General features: G+C 42.1%; 1 protein-coding gene across 4 annotated transcripts in view; it reads right to left on the bottom strand.

The window, feature by feature from the left end:
* The window catches only part of Rbm33 (RNA binding motif protein 33), a 116,202-nt gene that overhangs the window by 55,469 nt on the left and 45,852 nt on the right, over positions 1–14,881 (bottom strand). For all 4 annotated transcript variants that reach the window (XM_050119913.1, XM_050119912.1, XM_050119914.1 and 1 more), the window contains 2 exons: positions 8,050–8,332; positions 575–633 (listed from right to left, as the gene is read on the bottom strand). In XM_050119913.1, the coding sequence (XP_049975870.1) occupies positions 575–633; positions 8,050–8,332 (342 nt within the window). The remainder of the gene's footprint in view (positions 1–574; positions 634–8,049; positions 8,333–14,881) is intronic.

Raw genomic sequence — 14,881 nt, 5'->3', positions numbered from 1 at the left:
TCATTGTCTGAACTAATTCCCCATAGTTCTTAAGAAGAACAATATTCAGGGTTTTAATAAACAAAGAATTCAAAGAAAGTAAAATACATTTATTTACGCAAATAATGGACATTTTTCTTTTAGTTACAGATAAATGACAAGAAGCACATGAGTGTGTACTTTGGTTCATATCTAAATTTTTTATTTAAGAACAGGAAGCCTGTTGCTCAGGAGTACTCCCAGCTCTTTAATAACTAAGCACATCATTCTTATTTCCTGGAATCTGACATAAACTCACAGATGTCCCATGCCTGTAAGATGTGCACTCAACACAACCATGACAAAATCAGAATTCATATTCTTTAAGATGAGAGAAATTCTGCTGCGAGTCTTGATTCAGCAATTGTATAGTTAAAACTAATTTCACTCTCAAACATCCACTGACCTTAAGGTTTTAAAAAATATTTTCCACTGCAGAGACTGCAGTCAACATTCACCAATGCCCACACTGTATCTGGCTGGGCAAGTGCAGTACCAGTATTTCTCAGTCAGCATGTGCTTCCCCCTCCCAGAAAGAAGAACAGCTGCTACTCACTGGGAATCTTTGGGGTCCCACGGCAGGCCTCGGCTGGCTTGGAACTGGCAGCAAGGGCACTGTAAGAAAACACCTTGCATTACAATCACTTAGCATCAGACTGGATGGGAGGAAGACAACACATGAGATCTCACACAAAACATATACTACATATACTGGGCACACAGTAACATTAAGTTTAGACTATACCTACACATACTTGGTACTTTTGATAATTTCATAAGAGGAGAGGGGAGGGTATTTTTGGCCCCAGAATAAAACAGCCCAATATGAAGCTTAAGTTCTAATAGAGAAATACTATTTAGAATTAAAATATTTTTTACAACAAAAGACAATAATCTTCTTTTGAAATTAAAAGACCTAGTTCCAGTGAGATGTGACATGGTAGGGTACTCTTATAACCCTACCATTCATGAAGTCTGAAGAAGGAAGACTATTACAAGTTTGAGGCCAGTCTGGGTTACATAGTGAGCATAAGACCAGTCTGGCTTACATAGTAAGCCCTGCCCAGTTATAATCAGAAGAGAGGGAGAAAGAGGAAGAAAAAGAGGCAGGAAGAGGAAGGATGAAATGATGCTTGTGTACCCTTACAGAGAATGACAAGGAAGTAAATACCATGCTGAAACTTGCAGGTTGGTTTTATTTTCAAAGTGGTCAAATTCTCGCCAGTCTACTAGATCAAGAAGTCTACTTGTTTTAAGAGGATATATCATGGTAGCAAAAAATAAGGGCTAAGTCCTTAGGACAAAAGCATGTGCTGCCCTCTTTGAAATGTGCTGCACATTATACTGATCTCACTGACCAGGATTTGGAAGAACTCATCACTGTTGTGGTACAGGAGCTTACAGTCAAACATGGTGCTAGATGCACCCAGAAACCTCTCATATGATCACCTAAAATATGATACATTTGGAGAAGTCTTTAAAGAGGTCAGAATGATGAGCACTAATCCAACCTAACTAGCATCCTAGAGAAAAGGAGAAATGCAAACACATGCTCACAGAGACACCATGTGAGAACATGGGGAAGTCATCTGCAACCCAAGAATTGAGCCCAGGGGAATCAGCCTGCCCATGCCTACACCTCTTGGTAGTGCTTGCTACAGCAGCCTCAGTAAACTATTAATAAAAGTTTTAATACAGCACAACTTTAATAAGAGGACTCTGGGAAATGAGAAATACTGGCACAAAAATGCACCTGAAGAATAAGCCCAATCACTTGAAAATAGTGACACACCAAACTTTTATTTTCTACAGTTACAAAATGAATCCCATACATTGAAGTGTATCAAGAATAGTATAATTAACATCACACTTTACAGGCTCAATGTTAACTGATTGTGTGGGCCATCTCACTATTTGATCAAAGCAAATGTAACTGAAACTTCCTCTTAACAGAATGTCAAACTAGCTTAAGTCCAAGCCTCCCTGAGAGTCTATTCCAACACAAGACTTACTGTAAGAAGACACATAGAAGTTAGGCATCAAAAGGGAAAGAATATGCTATATTCAGAGGAGGAAAAAAAAAAGAGTATTCTCATCTCAGAAGATAATGACGGTGAAGAAAAGAATGACACATTTAACAATAGACAGACAATATTTTTAAATCAAGCACCACATATAAAACACCGAGCTCCGCTACCAAACCATTTATAGGAACTAAACAACTCCAACACAGCCCAGTAAGAAACAGGAGACGAGAGCTGATTCTAATGAAAGGGTTTATTAACATGACCTCTGAGGAGTTGGCAACACTGACAAAGTCTCTGCCCTCTTTCTTTAAGAAATAAATAGTATACAGAACTCACAGAGGAAGAGCAGGGCATGGAAGCAGGTGTTTCAGCCCAATCCAGAGAGCAATAAGATCAAGACCCAACCCCTCGCCAGGTACAACATGGAACAGAAGGAAACTTAAAACTTCTGATGTTTACACCAGTCTAGTTAAACCTTGTACCTAAAAATTTGGCATTTACTATTTATGTAGCATCTTATGTATATAACAGAAGACATTTTCAGTTTATTACAATTGTAAGGGTGGATATCAGAAGAACAACTTAAGTGTCCATCAAACTGGTTTAATTATATTACAATGGAGCAGTCTTTTACCCTCAGAAAGAAAACAGACTAATTTATAAAAGACATGCAAGGACTGGGGAGCCTATCTTAGTGGAAAAGCACTTATCTAGCACCCAGCATTGGTAGGCTCTGATTTACAGCACCACGTATATACACACATGCAAACATATTTATATAATTACTCAGCTTTATGCTAACAATGAAAAGATTTTCAGCGAGAATGTAAAGATAATTCAGTGGTTAAGAGTGCATGCTGCTCTTGCAGAGAACTCACCCTATTCACAGCCCCATATTGGACAGCTCACAACCACCTGTAATTCCAGCTCAAGCGATTCAATACCTCTGGGCCTTCATGGACAATGCATACACATGCACACACCTCTACACAGATACATATATACAAATAATTTAAAATAAATTTATCTAGGCATAGGGATACACGCCTTTAGTTCTAGCACCCCATAAATCAGAGGCAGGCAGCTCTCTGTAAATTTGAGGCCAGCCTAGCCTGATACAGTTTGTTCCAGGCCAACCAAGGCTACATACTGAGACCCTGGATTGATGATGGATGGATGGAAATATTCTTTTTTATTGTTTGTTTGTCTTGAGAAAGGGTCTTACTATGTACCTCTAGCTGTCCTGAAATGATATAAAATAGGCTGGCCCCAAACTCAGAGATCCACCTGCCTCTGCCTCCCAATTGCTGAGATTAAAGCCGTACACTTTAAAAAGTTTTTTAAGTGTACTTAGCTATTAACACAAAGAAGTGCTAGTTTAATCTGTACTTTGCATGTAAAGGCACTCAGCCTCTCCCAAGAATTGGGGCTTCAATTTAAGCTAATTTACAAAGTACTAAATCATCAAATATTGCTAGGACCTCATATGTGCCCAGCAAGAATAAGGTTTTCTTCTCTCCAGCATCAGGTACATGAAACACAAGGATCAAGTAGCATCAAAGCTCCTGGATTCATGGTGACTTTAAATAGCTTCAAATGGACTCAGCATTTACTGAGTCATTCAAGCTCCTTGATGAGGGATCTGTATTTATTACTTCCCAGCCTAATAACTTCTAGCAAGTGACACCATTTAGTCTACAGAACATTCCAGAACCTTTTTACAGCTTTATTATCTTCCAATACTATTGTACTTCTATTAGACTGAAAATCTATGCATCTTACCAGCCATCAGTTTTCCACTGAAATTTACAAGGAACTATCTAAACTGATGCTGGTACAGGGCAACTATTGAGTTCAATTTAGGAAACAGAGAAGACATGGTGGGGGCTGGAGGGACATCTCAGAAGTCAAAGTATGGAAACTAAAGTTTAGATCCCTAGCACTTGCAGATGTTACATGGGTATATAACCTACCTGCAATCCCAGCATTGGGAAGGCAAAGATGGAGAATGTCCAGAAAAAGTTAGCAACTTGACTAGCCAAACTGGTGAGCTCTTGGTTTGGCAAGGGACCCTGTGCTTTCTCTCTCAACTTATGAAATTCCTTTACCGCCTGAGCTCACCAGAAAGAATCAGCAACACTGTTCCTTCCTTAGGAGCCCCTAAGTGACGACGATTCCTCCCATTCTTCCGGACAGGTGGTCTCCTTTCCAATCCCACTGCCAGACCTCAGGGCACCTAAAGCTCTTCCTTTACTTTGTAAAATCAGTTCCTGAGTCGTTGCCACCATCTTCCTAGCTCTCTACCCCAAGCTCACTGTCACTGCATGAAGACGCCATCCTTTCCAAGCAGCTCTCAGCACTCTACCTCCGTCTTCCTCCAGGACCAGTTTCAATAATTACCTCCTCCTCTGGGGTTCTCTTCACAGGACTCATCAATTTCAGGACTAGCTGAACACAGCTGTTCATAATAAACCCAGAATAACAAGCACAGCCAGTGACACACAATATTGTGCCAATTCTCATCTCCAGTCATTCCTTCCAAATGTGAGGCTCCCAGAACATGGCTTCAAGACTTCTCTCTTCAGACTTTCCCACATACTCTACCCCCAATTTGCTCACTAAGAAAACTTCTGCCATCATAAGAACTTATCTAAGATTCTGCATCCTACCATCATGCACACAAGGCCACCTTCTGCACTCACACTGCTGTCCCTGGCCCCAAGCCTGTAAATTCCCCATGCCTACTCCCGGCACACAGGCTCCTGCCAGGATAAGCCTTCCGTCTCACCTAGATCAGTGATGTTCCCCCCTGTGCAGCTAGCCCTTCCCTAAGTGTGGGATGTGACTCTCCCTGCTTGAACCTTTCTCAAGCCTTCTTCCCCTTCCCCAACAACAAACATAGTGTTTTAGAGAACACAATGGAAAGAAAGTCTGTCAGCACACATCAGAACCTTCCCATTCTGAGGACAATTTAGTCAGGCTCCTTCCTACCACTTTCAGTTCACAAGCCACTAGCAGAACTGAGGTCTTCCTACCGTCCAGGGCAATCAACAGCCTGCCCAGCAATGCTTCTTCAGCTCCCGAATCTGCCCCCAGCAGCTCTGCCAGATTCTCCTGCTCTGATTCATACCTCCAGCACACCAGCTCTTCTCTATATCCCTGCACCTCTGCTAGAGTTCTAGACCAGCGAATCTCAACTCCTAATGCTGAAACCCTAGAATACGCTCCTCATGTTGTGGTGACCCCCCACCATAAAAATTATTTTTGTTGTTACTTCATAACTGTAATTTTGCTACTGTTATGAATCTTAATACAAATATCTGGTAACAGGCAACCCTTGTGAAAGGGCTGTTTGACTACTCTCCATAGGAGTCGGGATTCAAATTGAGAACCACTATTCTAGATCCTCTATACACTAGCAATGCCCAATTTGAATCATTAGCCCAGGTCATTTGAAATGGCTCAGTTGCTCATTAGTCACCAGCACCCTCCCAGATTCTCAGCCTCCCTCCCCTATTCATCCAATCCACCTGTATCACATGCAGCCTCTCACTGCCTCTTCTGCACTCTCCTATGACCCCCGGTTCTTGCAGTCACCAGCAAGCTGGAAACACACTTCTCCCTAGGTGTCCCACAGTCTTCCCTTAAACACCATACTGGTGCAAAAGGCCCTGTAGATCCTGACCATGAATTTTAAGTCATCATAAATAAGCTCACATGCATCCTTAGTAATCAAAATTGGGACTACCATCATCAACACATTTTTTTTTAAAGATTTATTTATTTATTATGTATACAACATTCTGCCTCGATGTATGCCCGCACGCCAGAGGAGGGCGCCAGATATCAATACAGATGGTTGTGAGCCACCATGTGGTTGCTGGGAATTGAACTCTGAACCTCTGGAAGAGCAGCCAGTGCTCTTAACCTCTGAGCCATCTCTCCAGCCCCATCAACACATTTTTTTTGCAATAAAAAGTGTGTATATTCCCATATAGCACGTCTCTATCCATGCTTCAGGAACACTTTCTACAGCTTGCAGATTATAGAATATAATTTTCCTGCAAAAAGTCACTGAGATGCTCAAAGAGTATCAGTCAGTTGGGGTGAAGTCAGGAGAACATGGCAGATAACTCAAAACATCATAGGTTAATTTATTCAACGTTGGAAGCACAGGTTGTGCAGTATAAAATCATTATGGTAAAGAACTGGGCTTTCCCACTGGACAGTGCAGCCGTAAGCACTGCATTTTTGTTTTTGTTTTGGTTGTTCTCTGTCTAGCCCTGGCTGTCCTGGAACTCACTCTGTAGACCAGGCTAACCTTGAACTCACAGAGAGATTCACCTGCCTCTGCCTCCCAGGTGCTGGGATTATAGGCGTGCACCACCACTGCCTGGCAGACACTGCATTGTCAGTGCATCTCCTCATTTGCTGGCACATGTCTCAGGTAAAATGGCTACACTGAGGTTCACAAGTTATAAAGGAGCAGATGGCCGCAGACAGAGAGCAAACAATGATTATAACCTTTTTGCTGGAGAGTACTCTACTGCACCCTCCCGGTCCAACCGCTGAGCTCATTTTCATGCACTATCATGTACTATGCACCTTTCACCACATCGTAATCTAATCAAGAAATAGTTTGTTGTTGTTGTTGAATAGAATTGAGACAAAATGAACTTTGTTTGTTTGTTTGTTTTTTCCAGTCAGCTCATGAGGAACCCACCTATGGAGCCTTTATACCTTTCCAGTTTGCTCAAATGCTAAGTGACTATTGAGCAGCACACTGAGCTCTAAGAGTACCCGTTTCAACAACTGCTCTGTCATCACTGTAACTTCTGATGTCTTATGCTGTGCTCTTTCTCGATCCACCACTACACTGTACAGTCACTAGACTAGTGGCTTTGGGGCCAAATGTGTTGTTGATGTTTCCAGTTGTCTCCACAGTGGCCCATTTCTCACTAAGGCAAGAGAATCACTACAGGTTTTTTATGGACTAACATCTTTTCCATAGTATAAGGGTCAAATAAGTAGTAAGAAATCATTAGTTAAAAAAAGAGCAAAAAAAAAAAAAAAAGCATTAGAATGATGCATAAACAAAAGCGCAGAAAAATGCATTCTACTGGCAAAGGGCCAGTTTCAGCTATGTGAGAACCACAATTCTTTTTTACTCCAGTTTCACATACTATAACCCAGGCACTCCTCCCAGTAAAAAATAAGTCCTTACAGTGGTCCAGACAAGCAGGACCCTATGCACTTCCCTCCTTTTGTCACCCCACAAAGTGTTGATCGTGTCTCTCTTAATTACTTCAAATGCAAGACTTGTGCTCACTACCAACAACAGCCAGTCCTAGTAGTGTGTACCTCTCCAAAACGTGTGACCATCTCCCCTCATCTGTATCCACTCCCCTCCTGAACTCTGCTCTATTCTTCCTCTTCATCTGGACCTAGATGCCCCACAAGCCCTATTTACCAACCCTGGGTGCTGATGGACTGCCTCTGCCCACAAAGGAGCAAGAACATGAACAGAACTCTTGTCTGCTCTGTTCTCCAACAAAGCCAAGGTGCCTGGAACAGGTGGGACAGACACAAGGGCAACTGTTTCAGAGAAGCTGCTCCCAACTCCAGTACCTTTTCTGTAATAGCAATACAGTTAACAAATGCAAGCTAGGCTGGTCTTTCTTTTCCAGATAACATAAACTAATGAGACACACCGAGGACCTAAGAAGAATACTCATCACTTCCAACATTCTTGCCACGAGACATATAAAGTAAGTATTTAGACCCTTTAACAACTACCTCCAGGTGGGCCTCACACTGACAATGGCACAGTATTTCCATCCAATCACAAAGTAAGAGACAGACATTCTGAAGAAAGGCAATTATAAGCCAAGCTAAATTGTTTCTATGCATCCTTACAGACCTGATTGTGAATCTGCTGCTAATGTGGTGGCTTTGTCAATCTGCTACCAAAGTCCTTCAACACATACCAGGAAAGAACACGCACCTTGAACAGGGGTCACCACTGTCCCCTTGAAGTGTGGATTGATATGGATGTTCTTGGGCTGCTGAGGAGTCACTGGGGGAGGTGTCAGCATCATCCTTGGAGTCTCAATCTGGGGGGGCATGTGCACTCCCTGAGGTGGGGAGGGGTGATGCGGGTGCTGTAAGGGGAGTAGAGGCTGCAGCTGCTGCTGCTGGAAAAGGCTTCTGATTGGCTGCTGCTGAGGTGGTGGCGGTGGTGGAGGAGGCTGTGGCTGTGGAGGAGGGATTAATCTTGAAGAGTGAGCCTGAAAATCACCAAAAGAGAAAAAGTAACAAATCAACATTTAGAAGAAAACTGAAATAATGCTGATGTGTTACCATGCTTATACCCATTAACTTCTTAGAAATAAGCTTACATTAACAACCTGTACATAAATTGTGTACACAGAATAAGCTGTGCAGCACAACCAGTCTATGGCAAGGAGAGAAAAAAAATGACAGCCCAAAGCACACAGCATAAATTCTGAAAAATAAAATTCAGCCCAGAAACAAAACTGCCCATAACAAGCAAAGCTACCCATAGCTTCTAAGCACAGCTAGCCCTGCCTTTCCTCGAGGATACAGGGGACAGATAGGAGAGAACTCCAAAAGCCTGTCTTTAAGAAAGGGTCAGGGCTACAGAAAGCTGTTCCAAGAAGCAGCTTTGAGCAAGTGTTATGTGGGCCAAGCCTCCATTGCAGAAAAGGAATGTATTGTACAGAGAGAACAAACAAACCACAAATGGAGAAAACCAGGAGAAAGGCCTTTCTATTTGGTCAAAAAGCAGGAGAGAGGGGTATAGAATGTAAAAGCAGATGCTAAGAGGACTGGAAACAAAAATAAACAAATAAATGAAAGCATAAAAGTGGCTCCAACCTGCTACAGCCCCTATCTCAAGTCTCCACTGGAAGCCTGGACAGGAAGTAGCAGTCTACTCCTGACAATGCCAGAAAGAAAGTTGGATTCAGACGATCTGACTTCAAGAGTTTTACTTTTATCCACAAATCAAATCAGCTATGCTGCCAATTAGTAGTCAAAATATTCATAATTCAGCTGTCTAATTAGACATTTTTCTGGGGATGAAGCTCAATTATAGAGGGCCTCTGTGTTCCAAATGAAAACTACAACACACATGGCGAGGAAGCTCCAATGAAGCCTTCTCTAATAAAGTGAATGCTCATGATGGCAGATGAAAAAGATCAACACAGGTCATGGCAAAAGGCAAATAGAAGAAACAGCCCCAGTCTGATGAAGGACAAGGAGACTTCAGTGGAAAAAGAAGATTATAAAGTTAAATTGTATATGCCCATTGGTGGGCTGTCTTTCCTCAGAAAGGATGTTCCTCAAGATACAGGAACCAATAAACCTAAACTCTCCTATTCTCAGAATCGAGGACACACCTTTCTGCCTTTATGCACACAAGTATGTAGTGCACAAAATTGGGAAATTGTTGTGTTGTCTGAGCTCACTGAGAGGCTGCCACTGAAACTGGAGGGTGCCTCTTCCCCATTTCAGATCCTAGTATGTTTGTCTGGGGATGGAGTGCTCTCTAACTTTCTGACAAAGAGGGAAGAGAACAGCAAACTGCCCACGACTAAAAACATCATGTTACTGAGATATATAATAGCTAGCAGGTAAACCATATCTAACAGATCTTACCATTGTTATCCCATGATATAAAATAGCTAAAATACCCACAGTGTAAAGGACAAATAGGAATTTTAGACGTGGGGTGCTCATCAATCAAGAAAAAGTTAAATTGGAAACGCTAGGTAATTTCCTTAGCTACTTTCTCCTGGATGCTGTGAGCCCAATTTAAATGCACAGCTGCTGGTCAGACTCAGTCAGGCAGCTGTTTAGTGGCCACGCAACCCACCAGGTGGATAGTCACACCAGGAGCCTAAGGCACAGCTACTGTGTCAGGATGCGGGTTACCTTTGCTTTCTGACTGCCTGTCAATGTTACCTCCAACCCTCCCTCCACTCACCTCCCTCACCTGTAAATTTAAAAAAGAGTTCTGTAGCACTTGTGATGATACAAAACCAGGCTGGATAACTTATTTACCCTGGTGGAAAACCAACCAACTGTGTGCAAAAGAGCTATGTCCTGATGCCACAAAACGTTCAATGCTATCATTTTCTTCTCCCCTTGAGGTACATTAAAACTAGATTCATACACAAGACATACATCACCCTTTCTACTGCATCATCTCAACAATGGATGGTACCCGAAGCATTGTTTTCTTTTTTTTTTGTTTGGGTTTTTGGTTGGTTGTCTTTTGTCTTTTGATGCTAGCCATTCCAATGAAGCTGAAGTGATATTGCACTGTGGGTTTTCAATTGCATTTCCCTAATGATCAGTGTTACTAAACATTTTCCCCGTATGCTTAGTCATTAATCTGTTTTTGAGAAATGTCTATTCAAATCTTTAGGCAATTTTTAATTGGACTCTTTCCTTCTTCTGACTGTCTGTGATAAGATTTTTTTTTGTTCTCACATATTCTGGATATGAATTTCCTATCAGGTAGCTTGTAAATGTTTTCTCCCACTCTGCATGGTGTCTCTTAACTCTGTAGATTGTTCTCTTTGCCACAGAGAAGATTCTTCACTAGAAATAATCCAATTAACTGTTTTTATTGTAAATTACAGAATTGAAAGTACCCCAGATAGCTCGTGAAATTTAAAGGAAATATTCGAAAATATGTCTGAAAATGAGCCATAGTCAAAGCATCAGCCGGGCTCTAGGCAACAAGAAAAGACAGATGGTGGCCTTGCAGGCCACTGTCACTGGGATGAATCAGTTTAATATTCCATCCATCCCCTTGGTCACATTTCTAATTTTGTGTAAGATGATACTGGAAGAGGTCCCTTGATTCGACCAAAGCAACCCTTGTAAGGAGGGGGATCAATTACTGTTACAGAAAGGTAGACTAGATCCTGGACAGCTAATAAACAATAAATGTCTGCTTGGGACTTAAAGTTGATAGTTCCCAAACCTGTAATCTTTTCATTCAATTAAAATTCTTGCCTCTTTATGCTGGGTTGTTGCCAGAGGCTGCTCATCCATTTCCTGACCATCCTGACTCAAAACAATCACAGAGAAACTATATTATTTGCAATATTGTTTGGCCAATAGCTTAAGCATATTTTTAGCTAGCTCTTATATCCCAAACTAACTCATCTGTATTAATCTGTGTATCACCACAAGGCTGTGGCTTACCAGCAAGGTTCTGGTGAGACTGTCTCCTGAGAGCAGCTCCATGGCTTCTCACTGATTCCACCTCCTTTCTCCCAGCATTTGGTTTAGTTTTCCTGCCTAGCTATATTCTGCCCTATCCCAGGCCAAAGCAGCTTTATTCGTTAACTAATAAAAGCAACACATATACAGAAGGACTTCCCACACCACTGGGTCATCTGTTCTACCACTTGGTCAAATAAAATAAAGGATGCTAACCTTTTTAGCTTAGGAAGTTCAGAGTGCTTAGAGTCTCCACCATGGACAAGCTAAGGGAGAACCTCTCTGGTGAAGAGAAATATCTAAAACCACAGAAATATGGAAATAAGACTCCTTCAACTTGCCCACTGAAATAATCAAGAAGGAAGAGAAAAGGCTAAACAGATCAACCAACCCCTTGACAACAGGTTGGCAAACATTTTCTGCAAAGAGCCAGGGAGCAAATAGCCTGTGTTTTTCTAGACCACAAAGTCTCTGCTGCAAATACTCGCCAGCGCTGCTGTGGGACATTGATGAAGAGGAAATAAATGAGCATAGTTGTGTTCTAATAAAGATTTATGTTAAAATCAAGTGACAGGCGAGCTTTTCTCTGGGGCCACAGTGCTGACTGCTGCTTTTATCAAACTATAAGCAAACACTGTGAGAAAGTCCAAACTCCATGGAGAAGTCAGCTGGGGAGGAATTGAGGTCTCCTCAGGAACAGTCCAGTTGAGCGCCCCTACCCGGCCACTTGCACCAGACGCTAGTCATAAGAGGGCATCATCTTGGAAATGGATCTTTTGACCTCCAGATTCTATGTGAAGTAGAGATGGGTGACCTAGCTAAGCCCTGTCCAAATACACGGCCCACAAATTGCAAAAGAAATTATAAAATAAAATAAGATTGTTGTTTTAAACCACTATTCCAGGACTCTTTGTCACTCGGTGGTAGATGACAGGAACATGAAGCCCAAACAATTTTTGTCTTCAGTTTGGTTGGAGATAAATAACCTTTAGAAATTTTAGGAGCTGCATGTCATTAAAAGTGGCCATTGCTGTACATTAGAACTGCAAGGGCAATCGATGCAAGATGGAAAGTTCTAGACCATCTCCCACCCAAATCCCCATTCTAGTAGGATTAGAGTGACCCAAGAAGTACTGTAAGCAAGTGTCGGGCGATTCTGATTTCATGAACTAAAATTCTTATTTGCATACTCAACAGAAAAACCCAACACGCACATACATCCACATTTCTCTCACCCTGTATCCCCAAATTACCTTTGACTTGAGCCCTAATAATTCAGTGTGGGCTGTTTGTAGCCTCCAGTCTGGTTAGCTCTCAGGGTTAAGAAAATCCTGTGTCAATAAAACCTCAGCAAAGGAGATGGTTAAGCCTAGGTCCTCATGAATCGGTAGTTTAATCTAAATTGAACCTAAAGACTTAACTGTCTTCCAGTTTTTGAACCTTAAAATATACATGCTTGCCAGATTAAAGATCTCTGTCTAAGACACGGTATGGAAACTTTTATAATCTTCATTATAATTCTTCCTCCAAAAGGCAAATCTCATCAGAGACCTTGGAGATTTTTCTGGAGTCTGTCACGGACAACAGGTCCTTTCTGGAAGGCAACGTTGCTGGGACTCTGCCATTATCTGCAGATAAAATTTCAAAGGGCTAGTCAGTGTGGGTGAACTCTGGCTAGGGTTAAATGTCTCTGAAGGTTTGCTCCGAGGAGTTCCGACAGGAAAACTGATTTACAGGTACAGGGCTGCCCCAGTTCTGTCACAGTTGCACAGGAACGGGTCACGATCTGTGTGTTCTTTCCGGCTTAAGCGCTCATTTGGGACCAAGAAAAAGAAAAATAACCGAAGAGTTAATTGGTGGTCTGTTGACCGCTTCCCACAGTCAGTTGGAAGAAGCAAATACGATTTAAGTGGCTTTTGATGTGTCTCTAGTGATGAGCTTGGAGTTTTTATTTTATTATAATATTGATGCATACTAGTTGTAAAAACAAGACATTTTTATACATGTATACAATGTTATTCGATGGTGCTCTCTTCACCCTAAAATGTCTATGATTTTGAGCCACAAATTCTCTCTTTAAAATTGATTGGCTACTATTTATTACCCATTGACTCAAATGGGCCTCCCAGTTTAGCTGGCCTATCTTACAAAAGACCAGCAACTTAATAGTTCTTAGGAGGGAAAGACCTCAAAGACTGAGCAGAGAAGATTCCTAGGAGAGACCGGGATGCACCATGGGGATGTGGACTAAGTCTTTGGGTCCCTGTGTTGGAGATGCCAAACAGAAAAAAAAAGGGAGGGGGTATTATAACCCAGGTGTGGTGGTGCATTCTTGTAATCCCAGCATGCCGGAGGCAGGGGGATCTAAGTTCCAATGCTGCCTCAGCAATGCCAAATAAAGAGGGTGGAGGGGGTGGGGAGAGAAAGAAGGTACAAGGAAGAAATGGAAAAGGAGATGGGAAAGAGAGGAAGGGGGGAGAGAAAAGAAAAGAAAAAAGAATGGAAAAAGGTAAAGAGGGATGAAGACTGGTGGGGCGGGAGAGAGAACCAGAGCGCAACGATGCTCCCTCTCTCTTAGCCAAGCCTGTAGAAAACTCCCAGATAAGAAAACTGTCCTGATGAGCGCCTGCTAGACCTGTGTGCATATTCATTAGATGGTAAATAGATACGGTCATAATGATCCTAAGGATTTTTAATTCTTGATACCAGTTAACATAGCTGCTCTCTTTCTGTTTAAAACCCAGTGCTCACCCACGTGTGGCTGGGCAGGGCTGAGAGGGAAACAAAGAACTAGCAGATGCCGTTACTCAGCACCCACTCAGGACAAGGCACTGCCCTGGACACATTGAATGGACGCTCCTGTCAGCTCCTCAGACAAACTACAGAGACAGTAACCCTTCCCATTCTACACATTCAGAACGCTTGCTCAATATCAGCCAGACAGGGATGGGTTGAAATTCAGATCTGGTTGAAACCAAAACCCACACTCCTTCCATCATGCCCACCAAAAAACCAAAAGCAAGTTTTAGCTGGTCATCACTTCAGTGATAGGCAAAGTAATAATTACGTTAGCATTCGGTGAAGGATTACGATTTATCAGCCATTGAGCTAAACCTGTCACTTACTGAGGCATTCTGTCCTCACTCCAGTCCTGTAAACAGCTAATACTGTCCTCATTTCGCTAGTGGGAAGCTGAAGATAAGCCTTTTGCTTGGGAACACTCAGTGAGACAGCAAAGGTTTAAGCCAGACAATCTGATACCGAACACCAGAGACTTAAGTGCTGCACATTGCAAACTTATTTTAGTTCAATCAGCCATAAATAAAAACCTGTTATTGCTCAGTGTACTAAGAAGGACAGAGACAGGGGAGAGTTTTGCCACAATCTAGGGGGTTGACAAACTGAGAAATGCCTCTTCGCCAGGATCTGGAGGTTACTGAGGGCTAAGCTCGACAGTGACACAGACCAGCCTGCGATGTTTTTCCCCCACAATTTCCTTCCTTGACCCAAAATGCAATCAATAATCGTGAATTGCATCGAATCAATCATGTCTGATGTTCTTTTTTTTTTTTTTTTTT

This window comes from Alexandromys fortis, unplaced genomic scaffold, assembly GCF_014885135.2.
Source record: "Alexandromys fortis isolate MF-2015 unplaced genomic scaffold, M_Fortis_MF-2015_v1.1 scaffold_177, whole genome shotgun sequence".
NCBI classification, from domain to species: domain Eukaryota; kingdom Metazoa; phylum Chordata; class Mammalia; order Rodentia; family Cricetidae; genus Alexandromys; species Alexandromys fortis.
The sequence above is the reverse complement of the archived record's forward strand: the minus strand, read 5'-3'. Positions and strand labels throughout refer to the sequence as shown.